The 20,214-nt window shown below is 32.8% G+C and overlaps 1 protein-coding gene across 1 annotated transcript in view; it reads right to left on the bottom strand.

Annotated features, from left to right (window-relative positions):
* LOC123712021 (trissin receptor-like) overlaps window positions 1–20,214 on the bottom strand; it is a 61,582-nt gene that overhangs the window by 15,188 nt on the left and 26,180 nt on the right. Inside the window, exons 2-5 of the mRNA XM_045664926.1 lie at window positions 18,731–18,990; window positions 10,692–10,836; window positions 5,647–5,806; window positions 3,540–3,737 (exon numbers count right to left, since the gene is read on the bottom strand). Of these exons, the coding sequence (XP_045520882.1) occupies window positions 3,540–3,737; window positions 5,647–5,806; window positions 10,692–10,836; window positions 18,731–18,935 (708 nt within the window). The 5' untranslated portion in view covers window positions 18,936–18,990. The remainder of the gene's footprint in view (window positions 1–3,539; window positions 3,738–5,646; window positions 5,807–10,691; window positions 10,837–18,730; window positions 18,991–20,214) is intronic.

Raw genomic sequence — 20,214 nt, 5'->3', positions numbered from 1 at the left:
CTGACCATGCACCTTCAGATTTCAATCTCTCTTCAGAATTCTTTAGGCAGTGTCAGGTTAACATCATGAGAGGACTGCCAAAACCAACAGTCGCAGTATTTTGATCAGAAGCCGCAAAATTTATATAGCAATGGGATCATGTCTCTACCTACAAGATGGCAAAAAGTTATCAAACAAAGTAAATAAACTATTAAAAAATGTGAATTTTCTTAAAAAATGCGAAGAAACTTTTTCCCCAACCTATTATTATTACTCTTTTGTTCTGATTAAATAAATAATAATGTTTAATTTATTTTAACATTCACGTTTATGATTTAATGTGATTGCCGCTGACAATATTTCAACAGTAGGATGAGCCTTTGAACTAGCAGGACAATTAATTTAAATAAACTTGGACGGATTTCGGTTTGACACACCTCCGCCATTGGCGGACGCAAATAACATAATGATATATTAATAATAATATTAATCGATGAACTAGATAAGTTATATTTACATAATACCGAAGCGAACTCGGTGGAAGTCAAGGATATTTATATTTATATTGACATCCAAAACAGTCAGAGAGAAAAACTTTTAACTTTTCCACAAATATTTTCGTTGAAATCGCACAAGCTCACGTTGACACGTGTTCATTCATACAATATCGTATTTTTACTTAAACAACTGCCGTCAGTGAAATAAAAACTCTGAGTTACATTTATGTTAAATTATTGCGTGTTTTTGCAAAGTTGGGGATTTACAAAAACGTGTTGTTCTGATTTTTCTGGACGATTTGCTAACGAACCAACCACTGACACGTGTCCAAATTAATTTAGAATAACCAAAGCACTTGAACGGTGTAACTGTAGATGTAGAATAATAATCCAGTGTCATGATGGCAACAATTTCTGAGGTCAAGGACCTTTAGTATAGGCTAGAAAATTATCCGATTTCTTTGTCGATTTATTTGAGCGCAGCCGTGATACGAATGCACGACCTTAGTGTTGATAGTCACACACTAAAGCCAACAAAGTAAACGCTATTTTTCATAAATTGAAAAATATTATCTATATTATCTATATATATAATATCTAATATCTTTGGTTAGTTGAGAACTCTGTGGCCAATATGATGATAATTGATAGTACATAAGGATTAAGCGGTAACCGCTTAATTGCTGAAAAATAAATACACTCATTTTACAAATTTATGTAAAGATAATCAGTACTGGGCTATTAATTATGTATGTGTAACTGTTAAATAAAGGAATGTTTTGTTGGATTGTAGACAATGGGACCCTGTCCCATAATAATGTTTGCTTACGACCCGCTTTATTTTGCAATAAACAAGAATTAAATTTATGTAACTGAAATTTCCAATCGACTAGTGTTTGATATAACTTAACAATATAGTGAGGTAGACAGTGTATGTGGAAAAGGACTGGTTTGCACAGGTTACTCGCCATGCCCTACAAATTGTCAGTTCATTCGGCATTAGTAGTGAGTATTAAAGGCCGGCAATGCGCCCGCGAATGTACGTTTCAGATACGTGTAGCTCTCAACTCGGCGCTTATTTCCGCCGAAATTTTGTACACATTTTTTTACCTTGCAATTATAAGAGTGAATGTTTTATAGTGTAATTAGACGCGTTAATTAGTGTGTTTAGTTTGACGAAAAAGGTTGTTAACTGAACATGCAACCTACAAAAAATGTTATAAATGCACTACGAATTTATCGTCGGAAGAAAAACCAAAGTTCGCTTCATGTCCGGTTACATTTATATTGCTTTAACTAATAAACAAGAGACAGAATATAAGTCAGTTAAACTAAACTAGACTGATGATTGTTCTTTCAAAATACCTTTTTTAAGAATAAATAAAAACCTTTTTAAATTTGTTAAAAATATTATATTTATCGGATTTAATTTATTATTATTCTTACTATGTAGGTTAAGAATATTGTAAATACGGTATATATTTGTGTTGTATAATTATAATAAATAAAAAATAATAGTAAAAATATGCTATTAAAACAAAATGGAAGTTTTGTATTCGTGACACGTTTCCTCTTTTATTCATTTAATTACTGACTTAGAATGTGTATGTCCCTTTGATCATACACTTTTATAGACGAGCCTTCTGTGCCTGACTCAACATAGATTTGAGGAACTGGACTGCGGCTTAATTACCTTCAGAAGCAAGAGTTGATAAGAAAATTTTAGCCAAAAACACATTACTTGTACCCTAGGGTAACCAGTCGTGAGGCCAAGTCTGATTAACGAAATTTATAACATCAATGATATCTTAAATTTAGGCACTTGCGGATGCGTGACCGTCCTAGCCGTATACGAACGTGAAGAAGACTTACTGTCGACACCCTCTGTTCCATCAAGGGGTTATAGGACATTGAAGAAAACTTAATCTGTATTGTAGGTCAACTTTATACTAATAAGTTGATATAAATTGCAGCATCCGATAATATTTGTGTCCTACAGAATTATTACTGTTTCCTCAAAACTTTGAGAAAGCTCTCGCTATTGATACAAAACTTGTAACTTATGCTTTTACGTAGCTTTTCGTATTTCAACGTTCTTTACAACTTGAAATGACTTTAGTTATTGTGGCAAGATAAAATATTTTTTGTCGGCCATTTTTAATAGAGTATATTCCATTATTTATGGAATAAAATTTTATTATAATTAATAAATTGTTTTGTGATGGATAATCTATTTATCGAACAAAAAGCTCTCTAAATCAATTGAAGCGAAGCATTAATGAAAAAAAAAACAATTTCTACGTGAGCTACGTAAACGGTAAAAGTTATATTAAAATGTGTTAGGAGATATATTGGTACAGTTGTATATCAAAATAATGGTACAGTATTATGCCCGTAAGTACACGTAAGTGTATGTACGTGTACAAGTAAGTAATTAATTAGAATTATGCTAAAATCAAAACCAGCTGGATTGTAAGCTTTTTATTTCTATTTAAGTACTGGTTAACTACTTTGAATACATTTCTCATGTCGTAAACAAGGTGCCTATTATTGGCTTCGTTGTGACATTACAATTTTACAGAGTTCAGGAGCAGTTTAATAAAGTTTACAGACTTCGATGTCACGCTTTAGCACGTTTTAGTTACTTAGCATAAAAATCGATAATAGCGGTGCATTCAAGCTAAGTGTAATTTCCTTATAAGAGTTTAGTCGTTATTTGGAAAATACATATTATATATATTGTACAGTTCTGGTGGATAATGAAGTCGTGGGTTCAAACCCGGGTGGTAGCGATATCCTCCGAAAGGTGACAGCGGAAAGCAATTGCTAAGATCATTTAAAAAGGTCCAAATTATCTAAAATAATCCAACTTTAACGCATTGGCAAACATTTCGTAAGTTTCTTTAGTGGAAATGTCATAATACATTGATTGTGAGACAATCGTCAAATCAAATTTTTGTCGATTTGTATGGATTTCGAGACGTTTTTAGAAATGGCTGTGTGCTTCAGGCTATATAACGTATACAAGTATAACTTATAAAAGTGAGTTTTTAAATGACTTACCGTCATAACGCAGAGTGGAGTGACGTAGAGTAGACCAAAGTTGACCATGTCGAATATCTCTGAGTTGTACTTCATTCTGTGCTGGATACAAATGGTCTCTAAGTGACCGTCACCCAAGTCATTTGTTATAGTCTCTACCCATATAAACTTTGGTGCGCTGTACGCAGCACTCGTAATCCATACTCCGAGGATCACTAACTGAAAATAAATGTTTAGTCAAAAAAGATTATAGTAAATTAGTTTTATAACACACTTTTGCGGAAAATCGTATATTTTTAAGTGTCATTTATCCGTTTTTAAGCGTTACACTCTTCCAAAAGTACCTACATTCACTAATAGATATTTTTAATTTATATTACAAATTGTCGTAAAAAAAAAGGGCTTCTTAACGGTACTTGAATATTTTTCCTAAATTATAAAAACTATTAACATATTTAAAAATAATAAAAAACAGTAGAAATTCGCTTTGGTAACATATAATTTTTATATGTCTAATCCCAGCACCCTAAATAAACCATCCATGTTATATAAGTGGAGCAAACATACGCATCAATATATAAAAAAACCGTCTCCCTCATTATTATTAACTTCACGTTATTCAATACAGAGGGCCAGGGAGTGATCGGTACTGCGCCCTTCCTACCATTAAATAAAAAGGAATTGCTTTATAAAATCCAGTTGTCGCGCTTAATACATACTAAAACTCATAAAAATTAAAAATTCTACTCAGGTTTAAGAACCTATTTATTCATGTAGCATCAAATTAATATGCTATAGAATTCAGATGTAATTTAATATAATATAAATAACACTTAAGCTAACTTGAGTATAGGCAAGAGATTGTAAAGGCAGATAACAATCAATATATTTTAAAAAATCATTGCTGTTCGTTTTTCTTGCTGGACAGCGGCTGGACCGATATTGCTAATTTTGCGAATGGGAAACATAAATAATACCTAAAGAAAAATACTAAAACCGACAATTGAATTTTCCAATAAAAACTGTTACTGGGAAATATTTGACATCTTTTTTCTTTTTACAAATAAAGATTTGTCTCATGGTCGTCGTATATTAGATTGGGGAAAAGGTTTTTTCGCATTATAGTATGTATGAACTTGTAATAAAATCTCTTTGGCTACTATTTGTATCTGGCTGGTTTTTGAATAATTTAAAGTTTACATTTTAAAGAAGATTTTTAATTAGTAATATGTGTGGTTTTTTTTCGTACTTTCAAGATAAATGAATCTAATGAAGAAATTCGTTACATTTTAAAATTTTACGACAGGACTGCCAAAACCAATTGTCTCGGTATTTTGATCAGAAGCCTCAAAATGTCTATAGCAATGGGTTCATGACCTACAAGATGGCAAAAAGTTATCGAAAAAAATGGTACCAAAAAATAAAGAAAGAAAAAATAAAGTATATTAAAAAATATTGTGAATTTTCTTGAAAAATGCGAAGAAGCTTCCCCAACCTATTATTTTTAGATGGCTTCAGAAATTTGTGTCATATCTGTAGTATAAGGTCAGATCTCTTAGGTCTGTCTCACAAATCTTGTAATAAGATTTGACATTAACATACGTAGGTGATACAAAGTTCACCAAATAAATAGAGTAATAAAATAGATATGACAGAAATTTAAAACTAGTAATCGAAAAGACAATGGAATTGAAAATGTCAATATGATTTGGTAGTATGGATAAGGATAGCATAGCCAACTAGATCACAATTAATATTCTCGTAATCCAGCGTAATTCTTTGAAAATTTCACCGGTACTTACAGCTCGAAGCCTACAGTTCCTTCTTGGGTTCATTCATAAATTTTACTTTGATTTGTAAGTAAATATTTTTACCAGGATTTATTTAATATGAATTTTTATATTCGAAGTTTTGTAATCTAAATTTCCTTTGAGGTTGATTCAACGTAATATTCCATTTTGTTGAACTTTGAAGATAATCAAATATATTGCTTGCAGTCAATCATATAAATCTACGCGTTAAAAGCACGGATAAATTGACCTCTACATCAAAGTTAAGCAGGTTGCGACTTACAAATGAAAAGTTAAAATGTTTTTCATTTATAACTAATACAATAAATTGAACTTACTCTTAACCTCCTCGATGTTAATATTTGTTTGCAAGTTATAGGGTGAATTATTGCAAAATATCTTTCTGTACAAATCACAACTAAGATAAAAATAGAAGCCGTGTAGCTCAAGGAATGTACAAATTGGTACATCTTGCATAAGAAATCTCCAAACACCCAACTGAAATAAAAATTAATATTATTTCAAATTTGCAATACAATCAATTAAGTTTTGTAACCTAATCAATTAAGTTTTGAAACCTAATTAGGACCACTTGTGAATATACAAGACGAAAAAAGCATTTTAGTCAATGCCTTTAACCAGGGCTTGATTTTAGCAGATTGTGACAAATTTGGTACTAAACAAACATCGCAATTGACAACACCGTTCATGAATTATATTTAGTTATTACCGTGGTTTTACACGAGCGCAAGAGCAAGAAAACTATATTAAAGTTTCAAATTATTATTCATGTTGATTAACACAGACCTTTAACGTCTAAAGTTATTACACATATCTCTTGAACAAAATAGGAACATAAAACGAAAAACCAAATGATTATTAATCACCGGCGTCAAGTTCATAGGCAGAGTTTGTCTCGTCTGTTACTTTGTATCAACCTAAAGCAGAAGCTTACATCACCTAACAAGTCTGCACAACAAGACCTCGATACTAAAATAATAACAATACGTGAGTGACTAAAACAAAAAGGCCATATACTAAACGATTTAATTACGATTGCGTTTTGTCAAATCCCAATTTCGAAAGCGTGGTCGTGACATCAACAATTTGCGGCTGCAATTAGTAACGTGAAGTCATGTGCTGAATCGCGCTAAGAAGTGTTTCGTACCGCTGAGTATTTGTAACATCTCGACATCCACCTGGGGCCTTAGGTCCGGCTAGTCAGTGGGGTGACTTGTCCAGGATCTTTTGTTTAGGTTGGCAATAGTACATAACATTCCCTTCCTCCACAGCGTTACTACTAGTATATTTATAATAGGATATTTCTGTCTTTCCTTGAATTATTTCATTTTTTCAAGTACTCATTACTTTTGTATTATGATATTTCCTTGAAGGTCATGCTTAAATAGAATCTATTGAGGCTTTCTTCAGAGGGACACTTCAGCTTTGGAGAGCCTTTTATTAATGAAAGGTTCGAGAAAAGGGTTGATGTTTGGTAATGTCACCTCTTTATGTCGCATTTATTCGATTAATATTATATTTGTCACAATAATTACTGAACGTGTATAACAATAACTTGCGTTGACCCTTATATAACAAATATATTGAGCATGTAGTATATGTTTAAATTGATAACGGTAGTTTTTTGACACGTGCTTAGTCCGGTGGCAATAAAATAGGTCTGTGAATATATTTATATATAATATTTAGGTAATACTCGAGTAGGTACGCAAATTAGGAAAGTTTGTAGACAAAATTTGTTTATGAGCATAATTAATTCATAATAGGGATAAATTTTACGTAATTGGCAGGTGCTAATCCCAATTCGTTTTATAACCAAAGTTGGTTACAACAAGTTACAATTTCGGTACGGGGATATAAAAAACATTATTTATCCATAAACGTTGTTGGTCTAGTAGTTTATGCATGACACTCTAAGCCTTGAGGTAGTGCTTTCAAATCCCGTCTGTGCACTCATGGATCTTTCTTTCTATATGACAAACCTGGGTACTACAGTCTTTTACCACCAATATGGAGAAGAAATCAGCTGTGTTGCAATCTGCAATAATGGGGTCGAGAGCATCACACGCTCAGCAGCGAGCAGAGATGGAAGGAGGCGGTTCTCAATTAATCATTTAGACGAAACTATTCTTCTTTATTTCGGGAGGAAGCAACTCCGTCTGATCATTGTTCAAGAATCGTTCAACCTTATACCTTTGTTTATAAATCATCAATCCCAAAGGCCTTATTCTATAATATGCAGAGGACAAAAACCTGCCACTAATAATATCCATAGCTACTTGAGTGATAGAATCAGGGAAATTGGTTTGAAGCGTGGCTATAAATCTTGCTCCAGGTGGCTTGTTCCACCGGTCGATGGTCATTTTCTGTCAGGGATAAATAACACTGCGTGCGTATGTTTACGAAAATATGTGTTTACACTAAGATATGCATAATGCGAAAAAATGTGCTTATTTTAAAGAAAATGTGTAATAAGGTAAATAAAAATGTAGTATATATACAATTGTTTTCTGACTCCAAATATGAAAGATAATTGTTAAAATCGTAACGCCCAAATTGGGATATTGAATCATTCATTAATAGTACCTAAATATAGTATATTCGCTTTCAATATTTTTCAACTTTCAACAAATTTCAAGTTTTAGTTAAGCTTTCGAGTTATACGAGCTTGAACTGACCACGAAAGCTGTTTGAATAAAACGGATAAGAATTGTATCTCAAAATACATTGTTGATTGTATTTCTAAATCTAAGATCACAATTAAATTTTTCTTTAAATTAAAAAATACGCTTTCAAATAACTTTTGCATTGCTTGACACTCAAACAAAAACAGACCGGCCATTGTTGGACGCGGTCAGCACTTTAATAAAACCAAGCAAATACAAATAAACACTTGGAAGAAGAATACTGAAAGTAAGGCGATTTATAAAGCTTGCATAATAATACTTTATTACATAAACAACTTTATTTTTTTATCAAACTTAAAGTTATCCACAATTATCAAGATTCAGACAAAACAATACCTAGTATGGAAACTGGGGACCACACCTATCCAAGTAAATAATATACAAGTCAAAAATTAAGGGGATTCTTTCAATTATTCTCTTCTTTCTATAGTTTTGTCTGTTTGAATTATTAAGCATTTTTATTGTGTATCTTTTGAGGCGTAATAAAGGATATTTATTTATTTTTTGTTTTTCTTTAGATTTTACTTTATTTTAGAAAGTTAATAAATCTGACTACGTATTTTATGCTTAAATTACACTTTGAATCTGACACGTTTTAGTGTATCAAAAGGCCATAATATTGAGTTTTGTTTACACGAGTAATAAATAAAATTTCTTTAATAAATTTAAACATAAACTTTAAATAACGCATGTCGTGAGTTTCATAGCGGCCAGCTGAGATCGATATAAGTATCTGCGTAAACTAAAGCCAATCCATACTTTTATTACAGAACTTCTTGTAGTTTTGTATGTTTGAATAAACTCACAAACTGCTGGACCGTGTTTTAAACGGATCTGAATGGAAATGTTGTCACTATAAAATTGCTGAAATATTTAAAACGATGGATGGACCGGATATAGAATAAAATATTTATGAAGAGTATATTATTTTAAATACACACTTCATAAATATTTTATTCTGTACAAACCAGTGGCCTCAAAAAATAGACAATTTAGCGTTTTTCGTCCAGTCTCGCGGAAACTCACGTCTAGTTTTTCGGATTTTATCGTTTTTAAATTCTGTTCTTAGCAGGGTTCTGTGTTTGCCTATGAACTCGTTCATTGATACTTAAAGAATACAGCGACTCACATCCCTAATTCGATCCTCAGCTGTGCACTAAAGTACGTTCTGTCGAAGTTCGAATTTAACAGTCGTTCAAAGACAAGTTATTGAGGTGCGGCTCAACCTTAAAGTCAGTGCGTATTAGGCACAGAGGCCTGATCACATACTTTCCTTTTAGAAAACAAACAATCGCGAGGCCCAGATCTAAAAGTATGTAGCGCCAATCTTTTTTCATATCATTGTTTGGTATCTTTTCGATCCATGTTATATTTAACCTACAAATTATACTGGTATAAATATAACCAAGGCATACAACGATCTGTGAACGGAAAAAATCCAGTAAAATAAACAAACTCAACCAAAATAACATTATTGAAAGAATAAAAATATAAGAACAACCACGTGTCTTGTTTATGAGCCACGGTATTTGTCTGAAGCCGCGAGCTTCTTCAAAACAGTAATTTAATTTGGTACCTTCGAATTTTCCTGTCTGTTGTATGTAAGATAAATAAAATGTACGCCATTGAAACATATTTTGTAAAGAATATGTGTTCATCTCAGATTTCTGTTGTATCTTTGATATTTTGATTCTTTCTCCAACGATTTCTTGACGTTTCTGTATGATTTTCTTTCCCTTTATCCAGTGTCATTCATACACAATGAAAATCACTTACAGATAAGAAGTCCCCAGTACTACTAACTGACGTGAGACTTATCTTAAATTATCGTGATTTATGTGTCTTTTTACTTTCTATTTTTAATGTATCATCTTTTTAGTTTAGTTTGTTTTTTTGTGTTGTTCCTGTTTAGTTTTTGTCTTAATAACTGTATGTAACATGTATTTTTGCACTTCTTATGTAATTTAATACATTTTTATTTATTTTTTTCTTTACTCACAGTGGTTGCCTGGAAGAGATCGCTCGAAAGCGACAAGGCCGCCAAATGCCCTCCTTTTGATTTAATTATGTTCATTTTTTTATTTTCTGTAGTGTAACGAAGTGTTAATAAATAAATAAATAATATTCATGCATTACGTAAGAGGGCTAGCATATCAAATATACAAAAAATACAAACTTTTTGATTTAGCTGTACAAGGAACTGGGTCATAACAAGTGGGTAATTAATTGTGATTGATTAACAGTATTTAGCAAAGTTAGGATACGATCCGTATTTTCAATGAACTTGAATTTCAATACATATACGATATCGACAATGAGAGCATTCTGTTACTCAAGGTATACAGCTCTTTACATATTTTATTATTTAGCTTAGTAATCCGTGAGTCTGGTGTCAAAACAATCATAACTTTGCAGATTTATTTCATGGTCTTGGTATTTTTTAGCCGCGGGTACTTTTAGTGTTGTTAACATTTTTGATTTAAGCGACAGCGAGCAGAGCAATCAGGTTTGTACTGCTGTCTGTTCCTAGGCCTAGAGATTATTATAATATTGTATTTCTTAAGGTAGCGTGGGCTTGTTAACGTAGTTAATAAGGTAATTCAAATAAAAGTTTCCCACACGTTGGCAACACATAATCTCCCGGCGTTGCAATTACTTGCTTTGTTTTTACTTACCTAGGTATTAAGTATATCGTTAAATTTTGGAAGACACAAAACACACCCACACATAGATCTGCTACCGCTAAATTTGCTAAGAAGAAATTAGTGATGGACCTTAGTCTTCTAGATAGCGTCACAACGAGTATAACGAGAAGGTTACCTGGAACAAAAAATATATATAAATATGTGTATGCCGGTGAAAGTACCTACGGTGTCGGAAACTTTACCGAGTGCAAGGGCAGGAGTTTGCTAACTGGTGCAAATAAAAAGAAGATTGTACACTGAAATTGAAAATGCTCAGCCGTGCTTCGGACTCACAATCTTATTGGGATTAGGTTAACATCTCTCTCGCTTTAATCGGCAGCTCATGTCTGAGCGTCGTGGTAAGCAAGAAAGCGGTCCAGCACGTTATTTCTGACAGTAGTTTTGAGGATGATGTTTATTTCACTTGATCGATCCATCTGGTTGGTGAACTGCCGCGTGATTTTTATCTTTTTTATTACCAACCACGATCAGTTTCTCTAAGTTTTCATCGCCTCTACGCATCTGCGCAGGGTTAACATAGCTCTATCATATTTAGGTTTATTTAGAAACATCATTATAGGTTTTATCTATACTTATTTAAAAAAAAACATATTTACAGTAATGTTTATACGAAATATAAACAACACTTTACGTTCGCTTCACTCGGATACAACCACAGTCTCAGCCGCCTATAGATAGTTATTATTATAATAGACAGTTGTTAACTTGTTAACCATGGGACCATCAGTGTTTCTTCAATGATATGAGTTTATTCCAACGGAAATTAGTTATAGTCATCGGTAAGATTATCTTAGTCTATTAGTCTTCCAACTAAATACATTAGGGCACTGTTGGGCTAGTGGCCAATGTGGCTAACTCTGAGGGCAAGCGTTCAAACTGTGTTATTTGAACTTGTAATAATTTTTCTGTCTTTATAGATAGCTGTGTAAAGCTAAGCTTATGCTTAATATTATATAATATTCACTATTTGCTTATACTATATAAGACCCATATAGGATTTAGTACTCCTAAACTATTATTATTAAATCCTAAGCCATCAGAGGATCTCCCCAATCTTTAGGTCCAATTTAACTAATTGAAAGTCACCGTGACACGCGAAACGTCGGAAAAATTTAAATTAAAAATTATGTAAAATTATTATAAGTTTAATACATAGCTTCAATCCGGTTAAAAAGTTTCTTCTTTGAATGTGTAAAAGCTATGTTAACAATTTTTTAAGTTAAGTTAATTGAAGGAAACCCTAGATTTTAACAATGAAAGAAAATAAATAAATAATTTAATCACTTAGAAAGATTCGCAACAAACAAACATTTGTTTAGATTATATCGAGCGTGGGATATGGCCCAAAATACAAAAAACATTTGTAACAAAAAGGATTAATCCCGAGTCAGTACGAAACGCCTACCTTCTGTATCTGTTTTATGAACATTTGTTAATCTACTAGGCAAGTAAGTGATCAGCCTGCTTTGTCTGAGACACGCCGTTCACTTTTTGGGTCTAAGGCAAGCCGGTTTCCTCACGATGTTTTCCTTCACCGAGCGAATGTTAAATGCGCACATAGAAAGAAAGTCCATTGGTGCACAGCCGGAAATCGAACCTACGACCACAGGGTTTAGAGTGGCACGTTGAAGCCACTAGGCCAACACCGCTCTACATTTTTACCTACAACCTATGTATAAAAATAAAACTAAAGTTGCGAGCTAGAGACGGAATTAGAGATATTAACATCTCTCTTTGTAAACGACATTTTAACATGATTTATTGTTCTAATGCAATGTCAATTAAAGTAGTAAGTAGGCTAATTATTAACTTTTTAATGCCTAAATCTTTCCTACATATCAATTTAAGTCTAAATGGCGCCGTAAACCTATATCTGTGTGGAATCCGCCTTTAGTTTTTAGTTTGCAGTCTATATAGGTACATACTTATTTTTTATAATGATTTTTAGACTAACGTCCTTATATCATAAATATTCCTGGCTAGCTAACCGTAACCCAGGAAACAGGAAAATATAAATGTTTTCATCATTGTTATCTAGTTTGATAGCAAGATTTAGTAAATATAGTTTTAATATTACAATACACAAATATGCGCGTTTTCCGCGAAAAAAATACCCTTTGTCGCTACTCCTCTTTTCGAAAACACTCTTCTTGAAGCCACAGCCAGCATCGAAATACTTGGCGTTGACTTATCGAACGACGTTCAGTTTCGTGGTCATTTGGAGGGAAAGACTAAATTAGCCTCCAAAAAGCTTGGTGTGCTTAGCAAGGCGAGACGGTACTTCACTCCGGGCCACCGCTTGCAACTCTATAAAGTGCAAATACGGCCCCACATGGAATACTGTTCTCACCTCTGGGCGGGGGCTCCCCAGTACCAGCTCCTTCCACTTGACCGTATCCAACGAAGAGCGGTTCGAATCGTCGATGACCAATCCCTCTCCGAGCGGCTCGAACCTTTGGCGTTGCGTAGAGATGTGGGGTCACTCTGCATCTTCTACCGCATTTACCATGGAGAGTGTTCAGAGGAGTTGTTCGGATTAATACCTGCAGATGAGTTTCATTATCGGACGTCGAGGCAGAATACAAAATTCCACCCGTATCACCTCGACGTCCGCCGTTCCACGACTGAGTGTTTTTCAAGGCAATTTTTGCCGCGCATCACCGCTATATGGAACCATCTGCCCACTGAAGTATTTCCGAACCAATTCGACTTAGGGTCCTTCAAGAAAAGAGCGTACAAATTCTTAAAAGGCCGGCAACGCACTCGCGAGCCCTCTGGCATTGTGTGTCCATGGGCGGCGGTATCACTTAACATCAGGTGAGCCTTCTGCCCGTTTGCCCCCTATTTTATAAAAAAAACAGTAATTTTAACCTAAACATTAATAACAATAATCAAAAATAAACAAATAGAATACTATAACAAATTTAAAAAAATTGATGTCTGGGGCAGTGTAAATTTACGTTGCATTGCGATACATTCGTTGAATGAAGAAGCATTTCTGGGGTCACATGAAATGTCTACCGAGCTCCAACTTAAATCTTTAATTAACAACTGTGCACTTGAACCTGCGGTCCAAGAGTTTCTACCCTAAAGGGAATAAAATCAAGTTGGAGGAAATATTATCCTCTAACATATTTGTATGTATTCCTTAATATTAATAAATACTACCGCAGAACGGACCTAGTGAAAGTCTAAGTGCGGGATCTGAGTCCACAAAACACGCTTAGTGCACCTTACGTAAATTGTCATGACTAAATCGAAATGAGTTTCGTCATTAATGACGTCACTAGAGTTCCTTGTAAGAAGATGATTTGTATGAGATGGGTTAGTAGTTACATTAAAAATCACGCTCAAATTGTCGTAATTAATGGCTATTTCTCTGAAGCTATATTAGGTCCCTCGGGCGTGCCCCAAGGGTCACTTACTATTTGCCTTATTTATCAATGATGCTCTAACTTACTTTAAAAATAAACGCAGTTATCTCTTTTATCTTAACATTGAAAAGGACAAAACCATTTGAACTAGTGAATTAGTGTTAGTGTACTTTAATATTATGTGCTAAACAGTGAATGAAAAAAATTGAACACAAGAACAGAGTGTCTTCCCTTTAATAGAGACTATAAGTAGTGTTATTGAACGCTTACCTATGATAACAGTCCTTTTTAGTACATTAGGTTAGACTCAAATTACTTAATCTTAAGTTAGGCTAGATCATAATGTTCCAAGGTGTCGTAGTGAAGACACATGCATGTATATAAAATAATCTCTTTTATCACATTCAAAACTTACCATTATTTACACAATACAAGGGACCTCGGGGTAGTTAGATCAAAAACTGAATTTCAGTGATCACACGCAAAGTGTTGCCCACAAGGCTAATAAAATGGTAGGTTTTGTATTAAGGTCCTCTTCATCCTTTACAAACATTCAAAGTACAGTTACTGTTTACAAATCACTTGTCCGTAGTATTATAGAGTATGCTACTGTAATCTGATCACCACATCACAAAATGCACGTAAATACTATTGAAACAGTTCAAAAACGTTTCCTCAGAAAGTTTTGCATCATCTACTCTTGCGGGGTCTATTGCAAACATACGAGCCTCGTTTGGACTATTTCAAGTTAGATACTCTAAAACTCCAACGTGACTTCATTGATCTAGTTTATTTGTATGAAATATTTAACTAAAACACTCATACTTGTTTCAAAATTTTCCTTTCTTTGTAACTCTAGGATTACAAAGAAACTTTGATTACTAGAACTAAAAGTTTTCTATACGTACCTACGGCTCGCTTATCTACTACTTTTGAAGGTTCAATGAATAGGCTATCTTGCTCTTACAACTTGATTACAACATAACAACAGTCTTCCAACTTACCGTAACTTTGTTTTCATGCTCTTAATGAGGTTTAAGTTTTCTTTTAGTTTTAGTTATTATTATTACTTTATACATACGTATTATGTGTATAACATTTTTGATGTCATATTTTCTTGTATAATTTTATTACAACTTACAAATAAATAATTAAAAGTAACGAAGAACGATATCGGTATTTATACAAAGACTTTCCGTACAAATTTGAAGTTTCTGAAACTGAAACGTTACATGTTACATAATAGACATAGGCTAGACAAATTTGTACATGCTCCAGTGATCTCTTTATAGTCAAGTAGGTGATCAGATGTGCCTTCGACCCCAATTTAATTCCACTTGAATCGTTCATTCGAGCTTAAACCTTTAAATCAATGAAATGCATGAACACGTACTAGTAGGTAATAATAATCATTAGTTATTAAACTATTCTTATTATTATTGTGCTAGATTGGCAAATGAAATTGTGATGACGACGTGCTAATGATCGTTGCAAACGGCAAGAAGACAATTGAATAGTTACTTTATTAGTTGCTAATGTCGTGCGGTATATAACCTAGCTAATAAGTTACACATATATATTTTGTATATAAGTAGAAGCGTAACAAAATGTTGGCAACTATCGCACACTTAAAGCAAAAATGAGCCCTTTAGTTTTTACCACACTCATAAATTGTAATCTAAGATTCTTCTTTCCGATAATGTAAAATAACATAAGGGTCACTTAGATTTGCCAACTCTTTAATAAGTCAAATTAGTTTTTGTTAATACAACGTCGCAACCTTAGTACCCCTAATGTTATCTTAGCTATAGGCTCATGTTTTAAACAATTAATTCCAGTTGTTACGCAGCTTCAAACAAAGTGTTTCATTTAATATGTATCCATACAACACCTGAACTTAACTCGTGTTATTATTTTCTATGAAACTTAATAAAGATACTATTTATTATTGTTTAACTCGTTACTATACAGATAGTTTACTATTTTCGCCAACGTAACCACATCAGTCGTTAATTTGAAGTGGATTTTATAATGTCTACGAATAAAGTAATATTTAGAAATACCAAGTTAGCACGTACTTGTCAAAGCCTGTACCCGTACTTGTTAATGTTTAACTTGCGGAAGTTGTTTATTATGCAAAAAAAACTATAACGCAGAACAGTCAAAGAAGTGATATTGAGGTTTTAGCTACAAAATATCATTTATTACCTAAAAAATATACCTTTGAACGACAATAAAAAAATAAATTTAAGATAATACATTTAGAATTTATAATCAGTTCTTAGAAGTTGTCTTTCTTCCGTCGGACAATACCATCATAATCACCAATATTCATTAAGCGCTAACTTGTAAGCTGCATTTCTCTATGTTTGCGATGACTTTGACACAAAATCAGTTTATGATAACAACGTTCACCTCTATTTATGTTAAAATAATAATGTTACACACCATATAAGCTGAAGTAGATTTTAAATAACACCTTAAAATTATACAAAGAAAGTTATTAACCCAAGACAAAACTCGGGTATTCGTACAAAGTAATATTGTTATTGCTTTTGTGCGTACGGTAAAGTTTTAGCGCCGTAAAAAACAAACGTATTTTCCGAGGCAATTATTTTTATTTTAGATATTTATTTATACATATACATTGTATTAAGGGTATAAGGGTATAGTTTGTTGTTTAATATAGGGTAATGTTTTGTTATTCATATTTATTAGTTTCGTCTAGTGTACAATATCTTGAGTTTGATTCCCGGTTGGTGCTAAAAAAATTAGGTAATGACTTCGACTTGCAACGGGCGGATAATGATTTTTTATTAAATTTGTGTCTTTACAGGCATTGTACGGCTTGACGTTTATCAATATTACGGGAATAAATATAGCCTATATTATTCAAGGATAATATAGCACTCACAAGCGATGCAATCCAGTAGTTTTGGGTTCATTCGTTACAATAAAAAATACGGATCTTTATAACAATTAGCAATATATATATAGCTTTATAACATTTAAACATTTAGCAATAAATGAAGTTATTTTATATATATTTATACTTTTTTACAATATAACCGTCGAAAAACTGTACTAAAATTTAACCCAATTTAGGTCTATGTATATTAGTTACAGCCTTATCAGCGTAATAGATGCGAAAATTACTGTAATCAGGAATTTCAGGAAAGAGTGTTCCGCATTCTTGGTTCTAGGTATCTAACAAACACGGGTCATACATGTTGTGGGCTAATACAAAACATGTATGAATATTGTAAATGGCATATAATGTCTGTCACACATTTTTAATTCACTTGTAAGGAAGAAATTATATACCATATTCTGTGAATAATGTTTTACGATATTTATTGTTTGCTCGAATTGTTAAGGTGAAATCAACATGGATTTCGATGTCTATATGTGTTAATTGTGGCATTGCCAAAGCGACGCAATATTTAATTTACTAAGAAAGTTAAATTATTCATTTAGTAAGATTGAAATAGATGAGTGGGCAGTCCAAAAAGGAGGCGCTGATGACTTGATAAAAATAGCAGGAAAAGACTGGCAAACTATTGGCAAAAATAAAGTGGAAATAGTTCAAGGAGGCCTTTGCCCACGAGGGGTCCATATCCACAGGCGACAAACATATTCCTACTAATATTTAGTTATGAGTAAACACTAACAACATTTGAAATGAAATTTAAGGATATGGATTTCCATTATTATTTATTTAAAAAGCCTTTATTATTGTTAAGTAGGTGAGACTGTTATAGGTCAGACAAACCTCGTGCCCCAGTAGTTTAAAATTCGAAATATTTCCTTTATGTGTATTGCGCCTGATAAACACAGAGCCATGGAGGTGTCTACGCCGGATATCTATAGTTATGAATCTTAATATGTACCATTACGTCATGGGACAATGCGATTTTAAATGCTAATGGTTTCATAAAACAAGAAGTTTGAGCATAAGAAAACCGAAAGACGAATGGTGAAATATGAAGCATTTAATTAATCTCGCCTAGTTCTGAAGCATAAACTTTGTCTTTGCATATGGAAATTTTAATTTTATTTGAAATGGTTCCACGTTTTACTCTAATGTATGTAATTAACAGAACTGCTTATATTGAGTTTTTGGCGAACAGCCATATTATGATAATGCATAATATAATCTTCATCAGAATTATTTATAAACGTAGGTAGGCTATATATGTTTTTGTTCAACTTTGAGCAGTTGAGTGCACCAATAAACTTAAACGTATTCAACATTCGCTAGAACGGTAAAGGAAAATATGAGGAAACCGTCATATCTTAGACCCAAAAAGTTGACAAGGCGTGTGTAAGGCACAGGAGGCTGATCACCCACTTGCCTATTAGATTGATTAATGATAATGAAACAGATACAGAAATTTCAGATTTATTTATGTTACAAAACTAAAAATTGTGCTGAGATTTCATAATCTTAGTCATATTTACAAAGTTTCATTAAAATCTGTCCATTACTCCGCCAATATCCAGACGCTCGTTTCGAATTTAATTTAGAGCCGAATATTTTCATAACTTCAAAATGTATCCAAGTTATATATATAAATATTCATCATCAATGTTCAACGTAGTCCACGTTACGTAAATTTTTCGTTAATGACTTACCAAAGAAACAGCAACAAAAAACGAGCGTATACAATGTGATAAATATAGCTCTAACATCTGTTCTGTCAAATATAAATTCTTCATTTTGTAGATTAAATTCGCTTTCGTTGGCTGTTGAATTTTTAAGTGCTCCAAAATCGTTTCCATTCTTTGTATGATTGGCGGTCTTTGGGCCGTGTAGAATGTGATCAATATTCAAATTCATGTTAATATTTATTTTTTCACTTCGATCGCTCCACTGGACAAGTTAGCTTCTTCATCTGAAAAGAAAAAAAAATTAAACATTGATCTTGTCTTTTACTTTATTTTAAGTAATTGGTGTTTGTATTTTTCAATTATTTGTAGATTGATGGCGACATTTTAATACCTATTTGTCTGGGCAGAAAAAAAACCGTCGGGGATTGAGGTCGCAGCAGTGCAAAAAGTTTTTCTTATGTAAACAACACTCTTATATCATTATAGTTAGACGTAAAAAAAATTGAATCTGCAAGACAGTAAGAGGAAATATTAAGATAAAGCAATACCCGGTCTGTTTCTAACTTTCTGAAGACGAAAAAATACGCAGAATGTAATAATAATAATAATAAAACTCATTTATTTCCAACAACCTTAATTAACATTTTTATCTTATTACTATTCATGTAAACGTATGTTGTTGGAACCCCATGTAGGGTAAAGGCCTCCTCTAGTAGAACTTCTATGTTTCTTATTTTTTTGGGTTCGTTTGTTTTTCCATCTAGTGATAGCCAGTTTTATTTACTGTTTTTTTCTAAAAGTTTATTTTTTGTTTTTTATTTTATCTAGAGGGTTATGGTATTTTTCCCCTACGGGGAAGTTTTTATTTGGTTTATTGTTTGTACGTTGTTTGTGCAGTTGTTGTCGTTTTTCCGGTTGCTGCCAGGTTTTAGTTGCTATTTATTTCACTTTTCTTTTATTGAGTTGCTTCTAGGATGCCACATAAACTGAAGTGCGTTTATTATAATAAATTCTTTCTCACTGCCTTCTTTTACCCCAAAAAATAGTAGATTTTTTTTTTCTTTTGTGTCTCTAAGCCTTTTGATTTTATCTCTTAATTCCGAAACTTCGGCTTTAAGATGCTGGTTTTGTTCTTCTATCATTTTGAATTTTTCACCCATTTGTTGTGTAATATTTCTAGAAACAGTATCCGTAACTGATACGTTTGCTTGATCATTTGTTCTTGAATTCTTTTCAGTAATAATTACATCTGGCCATAACTTAATTTGGAATTTAAATAAAAATAGAATTTCAAAAATTGCCGCGGTTTTTATGGTAGACTCTATGCTCTTTAAATGGCAAACTCTATCTGTTAAATTTGTTTTGTAAATCTGTCGTGATTTATTGTTGTCTATGATATGAAGGTTATATTTGCAATTACAAACAAGTATTTACAGCAAATATTTAGCTTCCTGGAAGATATTTCGTGCGTGAGATTTATTTAGTTGGTGCTTTTTCCGCAATAAAAT

The sequence above is a fragment of the Pieris brassicae genome, chromosome 7, assembly GCF_905147105.1.
Source record: "Pieris brassicae chromosome 7, ilPieBrab1.1, whole genome shotgun sequence".
Taxonomy (NCBI): Eukaryota; Metazoa; Arthropoda; class Insecta; order Lepidoptera; family Pieridae; genus Pieris; species Pieris brassicae.
This window is presented reverse-complemented; position numbering and strand designations above follow the sequence as displayed.